We start from the raw sequence: 13109 nt of genomic DNA, 5'->3' as shown, positions 1-13109 counted from the left end.
AGCTTTTAAAAATATTGTCTTGCATTTTCCAGTGTTTCATCATTTATCTATATTTTTATAGTCAGGTACAATATTGACTGGTTTTAAATGATAGAATATGGTAGTGTAAAAATAGTACATTTCTGTAGTTTCCACTGGCTGGGTGCACTATGACACACACGCTTTATTTCCAGACTTCAAACCAGATGTGAAGTAAGCAATTAATTCATCTGGCATTTATTCTAGTTTAATCCTTAGTCTTTTTAGGTGATATTAAGTGACTTGTAGCGATATGTCTTTCAGCTAAAGGTCACAGTGTTAATTTCTAACCAGATCTTGTTGCTGGAAGTTAACATGGCAATCTAGCAATGTCTTTATTTCTAATTTATATCACACATCCATCTTCAATGATCACATGGCCAAAACAAAATATGTCTTCTATAATGCCACTTTGTTTGCTGCAGCCAAGAGTGATCCAAATGCAGAATGTGGTTTTTGTACAAGATCTTCGGGCTTGCCAAACTCAATTACCTGAAAGTCAGTAGGCAATAGATTGAACAAATGTCAAATAGGAAGCAAAAACACAAATGTTTTTGAGTTTCTCACTATATAAAACTTCTTTGGGTGAGGATACAACCATATATTATGGGCCTATTAAAAGAGTGGGTGAGGAAGGGTCTGTGGGTTATGTGCAGGAAGTCTAACTAAATTATCATGATGGTCCCTTCTGGCCTTAAAGTATATTCCATATAAAGTAATAATGGCAGTATAAATTTGCTACAGACCATCAGCACTAGAGAAGAGTGAGAGGAAAACATTTATGAACCCACTTATGATACTCTGAACCTCAGTGCCTCATACTCATGGGAAATTATGACTACCCAGAATTCTATAAGATAATAAACGGAGCCACAAATGCATCAGCAGAGACATTTCTATATTACTTAAAAGACATCTTCTTAGCTGGTGAGGGATGGGGGCATGGTCAGAGAGCTGCTAAGCTCCAGTTGATTACTGGCTGATGTAATGATTTTGTAGAGACCATTTCCAGCTGGCATAACTCTGAGACTCTTCTAAGTGGCACTGGTTCTCTGATCAAGGGGTGCAAAGGTCACAAATTCAATCTTTCCTTCCCCATCAAGATCTGTGCCAACAAGGATCAGAGTCAAAGGCATCACTTTACGGAACAGTTAGACAAAAGTCTATGCAACTCTGCTGTGACTATATCCAGAATATTGCATTCAGTTCTAGGCACCTAATTGCCAAAATGCTATTAACAAATAGGGAGTTCAGAGAAGAGCAACAAAAATGTTTAGGCGGTTGGAGGGACTGAGGACTTGTCTACACAGGAGAGTTTTTCCAGTTCTACCAATATAGTTAAACTGATATAACTCTCCACGTGGACACACTCATTCCAGAATAAGAGTGGTGTTTTTCAGCTTAGTTTAAACCCCTTCATAAGCAATATAAGCTAAAGCAAAAAAAGCCCTCTTATACCAGAATAAGTATATCAGTTTAAATTCATGTCAGTTTATACCAATGTAACTTTCCTGAGTAGAAGAGCCCTGATTTATAAGAAAAAGGATCAAAGGCTCAATCCTGCAAGGTGCTGAGTTACTCTGGCTCTGATCCAGCAAAGAATTTAAGTATGTACCAATGGGACCACATGTTCTTAACGTTAAACTTAATTTATTTGTTGGATTGGGGCAGAATGTTCAGCACATTACAGAACTGATCCCCGAAAAAGTTAAATAAATATAGCCTGGCTGAGCAATAATGAAAGGAAATATGGGAGGACCATGGCAAAAGTCTAAATATTTGAAGGGTGTAAACACTAACGATGAAGAGAATGTGTTGGATGGTTTGGAGTCTGACAGGGAACAATGGGAAGAAATTAAGAAGAAATTTAAGGAAAAGCTTCCATGAAATGAGATCTATTAGGCAGTAGAAAAGTTTTTCCCAAAGTAGTAGTAGTAGTGAAAGCCCCATTGTTTCAGGCATTTTAAAGTAGACCAGACATAGCACTAGTAAATGTACAATAGGGAATAAATGTACAGTGGCAGAGTGATGGATTAGATGATCTAATAGGTCTTTTCCCTTTCTAACTTTTTTGATACTGTACCTTTCCATTGTCCATAACCAGAATATGGTCACACTCGAGAACAGTGTTTATGCGATGCGCAATGGTTAAGACTGTGCAGTCCTTGAATGCTTCTCTGATTGTACACTGAATTAGTGCATCAGTTTCAGAATCAATTGAGGCTGTAGCTTCATCAAGAAGTATGATCTGTTGAGGGGAAAAAACTTTTAAACATACAATATGTATTTTAAAAAAAAATCTTTACACCTTACAATGCTTTTATACATGAATAAACAGGAACATATATTAAAAATGGCATTCATAAAGTTAGATATTTATTTTATAATGCTTATTTTTAAGAATCAGATTAGACCAAAAAAATGAAAATCTGATTATTAAATTCTCATCACTGGGGTTTGTTTGAGAATTTGCAAGGCGGGGAGATTTTGATTTGAGCCCTAATCCTGTAAATACTTATATGCATGCTTACAACTACTCCTGTTACAACTACTCATGTGAGGAAAATTAAGCACATTTGTGTGCGTAGGATTGGTGTGCAAATCAAATACTCCCTACACTCCAGATTCTCAGAAGAAAGCCCAGTGGTGGTGTGAATTTTCTCTTTTTTTCCTGTTCTATTTGTATTGTTAAAATAAGCATTTTAAAGATTTCTCCCATACTGACTTCAGTGAGACTACTCATATGCATAAAGTTAAGCATGTGGTCTTTGTAGGATTAGGGCCTTGATTTGTAATATGTTTCTGCTACTTGCTGGTGGTATGTACAGCAAGGTGCAGGGGGAATGTGCTGATGTTCTGGATTTAGTAATGATTTAGGTATTATTTTTAACTAATGGCAAAGCCAATTACAGCTTGGGCTAGATTCTTTTATGTCTTTTGAAATCTAAATGAATAACTATTCATTTTAATCATTGGATGCCACAGTTACAAACTGTAATTTCCACAAAGTGGGGAAATTTTAAGCATATTGGTCATCTAAGCAATAGCACCATCTTCCTCTTCAGTCATGTATGAAAATGAAAAACACCAAAAGTTAGTGATCTCATTCTTGTATTTCAGTATTATTTAGATAGTTCATCCTCTAACACAAATAAGACTATACCCAGAAACAAAAGTAAGTATGGGGCTGTGACAGAATATACCCTGTGTTCACACCATACACACTATTGTAATAATCTTTGTACAAAGTATGCCTTGTAAGGTATCATTTGAAAACTCATAATTTGCTGTTCAGTATCGTCCTGCTCAAATCTGTCGCAAAATGGTATGTAGAATTGTAAAATTTCCCTGTATGGTGTTATTAACACGTTCCAAACCCCAGCCCTGCCCAAACAGAAGGCGGCAAACAGGTCTGTCCTAAACAAAGGAATGTATGCTTGCTTGTAATTTGCATTTAAGCAGTAAACAGTCATCAAGCAAGAAGGGAAACAAAGAAAGCTCAAACAGATGTGGGCGGGGGGGAAACAGCAGAGAACATCGTTCCACATAGACTCTTTGTCTTCTAGTGCCCAGCTGGAAATATTTTTCAAGAGGGGGACTGAAACCGTAAAGGAGGGACAAACACCCCAAGGCATCCCTCTCTCTCTCCCTGCCCATCACATTCATTGCACCTGATGTGACAAAGGAAGCATTTGTTGGACTCTAGGGAAGGGGTCCTGACATACAGTTTGGTCAGTAAGACTGCTGAAAGTATGTGGTGAGAAACTTTGCTTGAATCTGATACAGTTTGTTAAGTTAGGTATTAGTAAATGTCTTTTCTTTATTCTTCTTGTAACCATTTCTGACTTATGCCTCATTTTTTGGACTCACTTAAAACAAGTTTATTAACTACAAAGAGAGAGATTTTATCTAATCTAATGTGTTCAAGTGGAAGTGTCTGGATAACTCCATTTGGGATGACAAGTTGTGTGCATATTATTCTCTTAAAGGAGAATAATACTGCCCAGACCTCTTCTAGACAGTACAAAATATTTTAAGTACTGTCTAGAAGAGGTCTGGGCAGTACAGGACATACATTTCTGGGGGAAATCTGGGACAAGGGGAGTGTTGGGGGTCACCCTGAAGTACAGCCAAGGCCGGTAAGAGCCGGAGTGTAATCCAAGTGTGGCTGGCAGGCTGCAATTACATACAGACACACAGGGGGTGGTTTGCATGCTGGAAGGCTGTTTGTGAGTGGCCCAAGTGGGAGCTACTTGAGCAAGGCATTGTAAGGCCTCCCCAGGTTGCAGGGCAGGGGTGACACAGTCCCTCACTGGTCTGGATTGTACCCTGGTATGTCACAGGGGCCAGTTGTGTTTGTTTGTCAGGAGAGGTTTAGGTCCTAAATCCTTCTCTCATTGAAGCCATTGGCAAAACTCTCTGGGTGACTCCAAGTGGAGGAAGATTGGGTCCTAGAAGAGCAAATTATGGTCCATATTGTATGAAGTGTTGAGGAAAATTTAAACTTGAGTTACAGGACAGAAAAGATAGGACACTTGCAAAGAGAACTCTAGGAGGCAGAAAAGAGGCGGTCTTATTAATGGAACACAGCAAAAGTTTTATATGTATCATCTAATATGTACCTGACTTTTTTGGGGGGGGTTCTGACTTAACTTTAAGAGCTCATGTATATGGATGTAATTTCTTAAATGGCAAACATGATCCTGGTATGGGTGGGTCCTGATCCTTACTCACATTGAATAGTACCTTACTCCATGAATAGTCCCATTTTATTTCCGTGGGGCTAGATTAAGATGGAATCTAGCTCCTATCTAGGTGCTTGAATTGCACAGTGTGTGCCTTCAAAATTGCAAATGTAGGTTTAAAGAGGAGGTTGAAGCCCTTTGGAAATGGGGCCCACTACATGAAAACACAAAATCCATATTTGAGACCATCCTGATACAGTAGCAGGCTTGAAAGGGTTTGCCAGAGCTGGAAATTTATAATTTTAAAAATATTTTGAAAGTTTTACTGGGGGAGGTGAGGAGAGAAACAGTGGATCCTTGGAACTTTTTTCTGATGGTTTAGGCGATTGTGGAGGAATGAGAAACCTATTATAAACTAACACCACATATCTTGTAGCATTAAAAATGAGTCCAGATATTTGTATAGAGCAGTGCCAAGTGACAATATATGCGTGGATTTATTAAAATGAAAGGTACTCAAGATCTTGAGGCTTATACATTAATAAGGATTTACTGATCCAACCCTCATTGATATTCATGGTCTTTCCACTGAGTAGAAACTGGATTGGACCCTTGCTGAAAATTGGTAGGAAGCAAGTCCCCATTGTCATGTTTATGCTCAAATATGCAAGTTAAAGCCAAACAGAAGCTTTTATGGTTTTACAGACAGGTGTAGGGACTTGTTTGTTACTGCTTTATTGCCTTATAGATTATACAGTGTCAACACCTGAAGAGTAGCCTGATGTAACCAGGCTACAGGTTAGTTTCCTGAGAACACTGGGAAATCCAAACTCCCATTATGGATTAGTTCCTCTCAGGAACCAGTTTTCATGGTCTCTCTTGCAAGTTTTAAGCCTTCATTCCAAATAAGTTTGGAAGTACATATTTGAGCATTAAAAATATTTGTAGGGGTGTGCTCCTCTGGGAAGAGAGAATCCCTGCAGACATAGCCCTCTTTTGAAGTTTAAACATTTCATTTTCACTTGAAAAAGCATAGCTGAGCAATAGGCAAATCTCAAATATGCTTTGCCAAGCAAAAGACAAAAGGTTAGAGACTCAGCTGGTATAAATCAGCATAGCTTCATTGAGGTCAGTGGATTTATATCCGCTGATGATCAGGCTTCATGATTGTATAGATTCAAAAGTGACCACAGGCTTCCTGTGCTCATAGTGTTATTAACTAGTAGGACAACAGAACTTTGTGACTTCAAATTGCCAAAAGCAGCAATTAAAGTGAGCAGGAGACGGTGTTAGTATGAGATGTATATATTGTTGGAAAATGAAGAATATGGGTGTTCGACATTAACTGCAGTAGATGTTTAGTATTTAATATGACAAGATATAGGTTAATTTATGGGGAATCTAAAAGGTGGAAAAGATTTGGATCAAATACAGCAAATAAGAAAGTTGAAAAATTATATTTCAATTAAATTGACTTTACTCATAAGCTAGTCATAAAACTGAGAACAAACATATGTTGGTTTCTTTGTAGGTTTCACCTTTTCCCCCTCTTTGTTAGATGGAAAAAAACTTATTGCAACTCTTATGTATTCAGGACCACTGCTGAAAGTATCAGAATCTCTCCCATTACTTACTTTTGAATTTCGAAGGAGAGCTCTTGCCATACAAAGCAGCTGTCTTTCCCCTAATGAGAAGTTTTCTCCATTTTCAACAACTTCTGCCTGTAATTTTCCTGGGAGTTTCAATATCTAGAATACAAAGAAAACGACACAATGACTATACATATTATGCAATAATATACTCCTCTACCCCGATATAATGCGACCCGATATAACATGAATTTGGATATAACGCAGCAAAGCAGTGCTCTGCGGGGCGGGGCTGCACGCTTCGGCAGATCAGCGTGTCTGGCTCTGACACACTGCTCTGAGTGGCGTGTTAAGGGTGCAGGGCCAGGGCCGAGGGGTTGGATAAGGGGCAGAGGGTCTCGGGGGCTGGGGACGGGCAGGGCCTCCCCCCGCAAAAAGGGTCTTGGAGGCAGGAACTGTGGGGGGGGCATTTGTGGGGGCCCCGCAGGCCCAGAGTGGCCCAGGTGATTAGCGGGGGGTAGGGAGCAGCCCGCTCCGCTTCCCTTGCCCCGCCCCAGCCATGTCACTTGGGGGCGGGGGTTTGGGGGAAGGGATTCACCCCCACACACACTCACCGGTGGTGTCCTTTCCCCAATCTCCCCGCACTCACTGGTGGCGGGAAGCGGAGCACTGTGTCTGGGAGCTGGCGGAGTGGAGCAGGCTGGGGCTCCGCTTCCTGCTGCTGCGGTGAGTGCCTGTCAGGGGTGTGGATAGGGGTCGGAGCAGTCAAGGGACAGGGAGCGGGGGGGTGGGTAGGGGGTGGGGTCCTGGGGGTGATTAGGGATGGGGGGGGTCTCTGGAGGGGGTCGTCAGGGGACAAGGAGCAGGGGGGGCTAAAGCAAGTTCAATATAACATCGTTTCACCTATAACACGGTAAGAATTTTTGACTCCCGAGGACCGCGTTATATCAGGGTAGAGATGTATATTGATTGTGCATGGTCATACATTTATCAGGATGTTATATTTTCTATGATTGTTAAAAAGAGTGTTGTACATTTCAAATAAACATTCTGCCATTATAACATCAAAAAGGGAAGCAATGCGGTAAGTAGACATTATTCACAACTGATGAGATTATATATTAATGCCTCACTATTATTAATGCCATAACAATCTAACATGATAAATTATATGTAGTACCAAACAGTAAATGACTTTCCATTTATTATCTTTATCAGAAAATGAATTATGATCAAACCCCCCAAAACGTACAGTCTCTTTCATAAATGTTCTTTCCAGAGCTTTCCAGATCCGATCATCTGTATAGTTACCAAAAGGATCTAGGTTGTACCTGACAGGCAAAAATTAAAATTATTTTTTTTAAATAAAACACAATATAGTACAACAATACTTTGTAAATTACTATTACAAGTCACTTTAAACATGAAATATTTTGGCTGAACGGCCAAAGAACTTATCTCTGTACTTTAATTTTTATAATGCATGTTTTCAATAATTTTTCATACATTGTTTTCCTGTATTCTGAGCTCTTAGCTGGTTTGAGGGAAAAATCAGTTTGTCCTGTTGATAGTGATACTTCTGGATTCATGATTATTCCATAGAACATGTTGATATTATAATAAAAATATAGTAGCTATATTCAGGGTTTCAGTGATACTGCTAATATGATCTAATGCCTTCTCTTCTCACCCAAGTGAGGCTTTTATTAAGGAATTTAAGGAATGTTGGTGAACAAGCTTAGGCAGCATATTCCAACACCAAAGAGAAGCATGAAAGATTGCACGGAAGATATTGTAAAAGAAGATGAAGGCGTTATGAAGGCTGACTGGAGACAAGGGTGCAAGGGTAGTGTAGACCTGGTTGAAGATGTAGGCAAGCACGGTCTGACAAAGGGCTATGAAGGCAAGTACAAGAAGGTGAGCGTGAAGAACAGCACAATGGGAAGCCAGGAAAATAATGCAAAGAAGGGGATGATGTGATTGAAGTGACAGACAGAGAGATGACTTTGACAGCAACATTTTGGATAAATTGGATAGGGACAAGGGAGAGTGGTGGCATCAAGTTTAATGAGTAATGGAGGTAGTGGAGAGGGTCTAGAATGAAGAATAATGAGCTCAGCTTTGCCCACATTAAGTTTGAGATGATGGTGAGCCATTCAAGCTGACATATCTGAGACATAATGAATTCTGCTCCTATGAAGATGAGAGATTTTTAGAGGTTAGTTCCCTCCCATTCACAAACCATTTTCAATATTGATAAACTGAGAAATTTCAGATGTTCTGTGTATATTTTATGAAACTCTATTATCAAAAATTTGATTCTGTGAGAATTTCTGGACTTGAACACAGGTGACCTGGGTTCAATTCCCAGGGCTGTCACAGACTTCCTGTGAACCTTGGCAAGTCACTTAGGATATGTCTACACAGCAGCTGAGAGGTGCAATTACCTCCATGGTAGACACACATGCACTAGTTCTGCTTGAGATGGCACCTAAGAATACAGTGTGGTCCCAGCAGCTTGGACTAGCTGCCAGAGTACAGTCTCCCCCAACCTCCTGGGTAAGGACGTGCGTGGTTAGGCTGAGTCATCACCCATGCTGCTGTGGCTTTACTGCTGTTTTTAGATGCTAGCTAGAGCAGAACTACTGCCTCTATATCTACTTGTGCTGGGAATCGCACTCTCAACTGCTGTGTAGACATACCCTTAGCCTACCTGCATCCCAGTTCCTCATCTGTAAAAAGGGAATAATAATACTTAATTTATCCCACCTTTGTCTGTTTATACTGTAAGCTTTTCTTACTATGTGCATGTATAGCATAAGGCGTTTGGATCTCAAGGCTTCTCAGTGCTACTGTAATGAAAATTAATAATAATTACTAATAATCAGTTGTAACACAAACCAAAATGCCTCACTTTATGATTTAATGAGATTTCACTTCACAACAAACGTTAATTTACAATTGTAGGAACAACTACCTTACTGTACCTACAAACAGAACAGGATCTTGAGGAATAACAGAAAGCTTTGTTCTTAGATTTTCCAAACTAATAGTACAGATATCAACATCGTCAATTAGGATAGTACCAGCAGTTGGTTCTACTAGTCGAAAGAGTGCAACTCCTAATGATGATTTTCCTGTAGGGGATAAAAAAATATATTATTCAGATAAACTTTGACTTTTATAAACAATGATGTAAACTGCATTTTAGTCTCCCTGGAAAGTTCCAGGTTTGATATATGTGTGATCTGAACTCTGTTTTACTCACAGATAAGTTATAGTACAGTTCTCAGCCATGCAAGTTGCAAAAATGTAGTTGTCTGTACCGCTTCAATGTGTCTCAACACTTATACAAAGTGATCACTTTGAAGGTGAGAGGTAAGTTCATTCTCCATTCTTATTCATTTTTGGGCTCTCTGCTGAATGTGTTAACAAGTTTGCCAACAATGTTAATTATAAATGAAGGATACTTACTTGTAACCAGAGTTCTTCCAGAAGACCCTGTATATACCCATTTATGGGTAATGTGCCACCTGGTGATGCCTAATGATAGAACCTTCTCCAAATAGTGTCCCTAGCGTACACATGTGCCGCCATCTCAGCATCCTCAAATGTTTTAAGGGTAATCTATATGAGGTGGTGGTGTGCCCCCTTCCACCTTGGTTCCTTCCACCACTAACCCGGAGAACCAAGGTAAGATCTGAGAAAGAGGGGAAGGTTACTTACTTGTACCCAAGTTGTGGTATGAATATGCAGAGTTGTCTTGAAGAGTTGTCTTCAATTACAAGTAGCCAACCTTCACTTCTTCTTTGAGTGACTTTGCATATTCATACTTATGAGTAGTTTGGCACGCAGTGCAGAAATTTCAGGAAGAGGGAACAGAGGCCTAATCAAATAATGATTGAAGCATGGCTTTACTAAGTCTGGTATCTGCTCTTGAAGCAAAATCCAAAGCATAATTTTTGCTAAAAGTACAATAGACTGACCTCGAAGTAGCAGCTTAGTAGATTTCTCCAATAGGAACATGTTTAAGGCATGTTAAGAGATGTTACCATTGCTCTAGTAGAATGATACTTCCCAATAGCAGGCACAGGAACTTCCACTAATGTATAACATTCAGTTATATATTGTTTAACTGTTCCGGATATAGTCTGAATAGATATACTATTACCCGTATGATTCTTAGCGTAAGAGACAAATAACCTAGATGACTTTCTAAAACTCTTTGTTCTATTTAAATAATGTGCCGGAATCCTTCTAGCATCTAAGGTATGTAACTCCAATTCCCTTTCATTAGCATGTGGTTTAAGGGGGAAAAATTAATAGTTTGATGGGTAATTCAGATGCTATTTTTGTAGAAACTTAGGGTCAGTTCTAAGAACCACCTTGTCCGTATGAAAAATAGTAAATGATGCAACTGCCATCAGAGCAGACTTTTTGATGCCCTAGATCTGTTAGTAGGGAGATTGTGGAGTTGATATGAAGTAGCAGGCCCTCACATGAAGAAGACTTCAGCAGCCAGTTGTCCAAATATAGGTAAACAAACATACCCTGCTTTCTTTAATGCACTGCTACTACAGAGAGCCATTTTGTAAAGACTCTTGGTGCTGTAGAAAGGCCAAACAGCAGGACCTTGTACTGGAAATGTTGCTGGGCCATAACAAAACAAAGGCTCAGCTGGATTGAAACATTAAAAACCAGAACTTCCAAATGTACTTGTTCAGTTTTCTGAGATCTAAAATTGAAGAGAATCCCACATCTTTTCTTGTACCAGGAAGTATCTTGAATAAAACCCAGACACCAAAGATGTTTGGGTATCTCTTTGACAACACCTAGTAGAAGCAGTTTTTGAACCTGTGATAGAGGAATAGCCTCATGAGACAGTTCTCTGTAAAGGGAAGAGTAGGGAGAATTGAAAGAGGGTAGTTTTTTTTATTTATATGGCATACCTCTCCTCAGTGATTTCTAGAACCCACTTGTCTGATGTAATAAGCCTCCAGTTGTTGATGAAAATGGCTAGCCTGTCTCCAAATAAAGGAAGGGAGGGATTGTCACTTATTGGTTCCTGACTCTCGCTCCTCACATCAAATCTCAGGCCTGGTGTTCAAGGAAGATAAAGAGGAGGGAGCAGATTGTTTTGTCTCTGGTGTGTATCTAAAATACTTCTTGCGCTTGCTCTGAGATGAAAACAAAGCTTACTGATGCAGACATCTGTGATTTGAGGAAAAATAAGCAAATAACTGAGGTAAAATTGTCTCTGATAATGGAAACAAGGAGTGTATGGTTTCTTTCTGAACCAGGGATAGTGACCCAGTGAACAAGCAGTGGATTTGCTATCTGTTAATTTTTCCAAAAATTCATCAGTCTTATTGCCTCTCAAAAGGAAGAGGGGTATTTAATTTGGTATCCACAGCCAATGAAGAGGCACAAAGCCAAAAAGGTCTCCTTAAGGTGCCAGTGCTCTAGTGGAAAAGTGAGAAGCATCAGCTGAAGCCCTGAGAGCATGCTTCACATTTTGTCCCTTCATCAAAATAACATTTGCCAGCCTTCTCTTATTGTCTGGCAATGCCTGAACAAACACAGATGCCATGACCACCTGGTAATTAGACATCCTAATACCAAGAGAAGAGGGGGGGGAAAACTTTCTTCCCCTCTCTGTAAAGAGTCTAATGGGCCTAATTGGACATAAACTTATTACTAGCAGAGCCACCACAGTAAATTAGGCAGAGGGTGAGTGTGACAGTAAGAAAACCCCAAGTCCTGGGGTATCTCATACAATTATCTGCTTTTTCAGAAATACATTGACTGGAAGCAGGGGTTGCCCAAACAGTCCTAGTCGGCTGCAAGAGAGCATCCACTATCGGCAACCACATCCTATTCCAGAAGGCAGTCTCAAGAATGTCCAATACTGGGTGGAAGATTTTCTCCATAGCCACAGAAGGTAAGTTCAATGTGGATGCCATGTGGTCCATGAGGTCATGAAACTGCAAAGCATCCTCAGAAGAGACAATGCAGAAGCAATGCTCATCAGGTGACAAGTGACATCAAAGTCTGTATCCATCTGCTCTTGTTCTAAAAGAGGAGCTATCTCTGTCTTCCTCTTTAGAAAACGTGTCAGGCACAACTATCAGAGCTGAAGATAGATCTAGTGGAACCAGATCCAAGGGTTGCTCAGCTACTGGATCCTTTTCTGCTGAAACATCACCTCTCCATCCATAAAGAGGATGATTCAAAACATTCTGTGGTGGAACCCAACCAGGATTGCCAGTACCTCCAGTAGCTGGGATGTGGAAAGATGCCCATAGGAGGCAGAACAACATTGGAGTGGGGAATCAGGTCTCTTAATTCTTCATCTGCCTCCTCCACCTGATGATCTAACCTCAGATCTGCCATGGACCTCACAGAAGACAGCAACAGAACTGGAGGGTGAAGAGCAATAGAAGGTGAGAAAGTTCTGCTTTGGGACCCTGTTGGAGTCCTCGGAGGAAAAGGCACAAATGGATCCAGAGAAAGACTAACAATCTCCTCTGCTCTTCTCCTTTTTCAGATGAAGAGGAAGCAGAACACTGAACCGAACAAGTCATCTGCCTCTCACTTAGATACGAGGAATGCTCAGATGCAGGATTGTTCACTTCAGCCACCACAGTGAGACCTCTTTGGATTAAAGGATGATTCCAGAACAGCAGCGAGGAAATAGCTGGTCTCACAGACCTACAGAGTACCAGATCCAGCAAAATACTCAGTTCCACACCTCTGGTCTTTGAAGTTGAAAGTGGAACCAACTTGGGCTTCAGAGATGGAACTGCAGAGGCCATGT

At 40.2% G+C, this 13109-nt stretch overlaps 1 protein-coding gene across 1 annotated transcript in view; it reads right to left on the bottom strand.

The window, feature by feature from the left end:
- Positions 1 to 417: 417 nt before the first annotated feature.
- The window catches only part of LOC144272765 (ATP-binding cassette sub-family C member 12-like), a 104738-nt gene continuing 92046 nt past the window's right edge, over positions 418 to 13109 (bottom strand). The window contains exons 26-30 of the mRNA XM_077831075.1: positions 9270 to 9429; positions 7545 to 7623; positions 6338 to 6451; positions 2102 to 2266; positions 418 to 510 (exon numbers count right to left, since the gene is read on the bottom strand). Of these exons, the coding sequence (XP_077687201.1) occupies positions 418 to 510; positions 2102 to 2266; positions 6338 to 6451; positions 7545 to 7623; positions 9270 to 9429 (611 nt within the window). The remainder of the gene's footprint in view (positions 511 to 2101; positions 2267 to 6337; positions 6452 to 7544; positions 7624 to 9269; positions 9430 to 13109) is intronic.

The sequence above is a fragment of the Eretmochelys imbricata genome, chromosome 12 (genome assembly GCF_965152235.1).
Source record: "Eretmochelys imbricata isolate rEreImb1 chromosome 12, rEreImb1.hap1, whole genome shotgun sequence".
Taxonomy (NCBI): domain Eukaryota; kingdom Metazoa; phylum Chordata; order Testudines; family Cheloniidae; genus Eretmochelys; species Eretmochelys imbricata.
The sequence above is the reverse complement of the archived record's forward strand: the minus strand, read 5'-3'. Positions and strand labels throughout refer to the sequence as shown.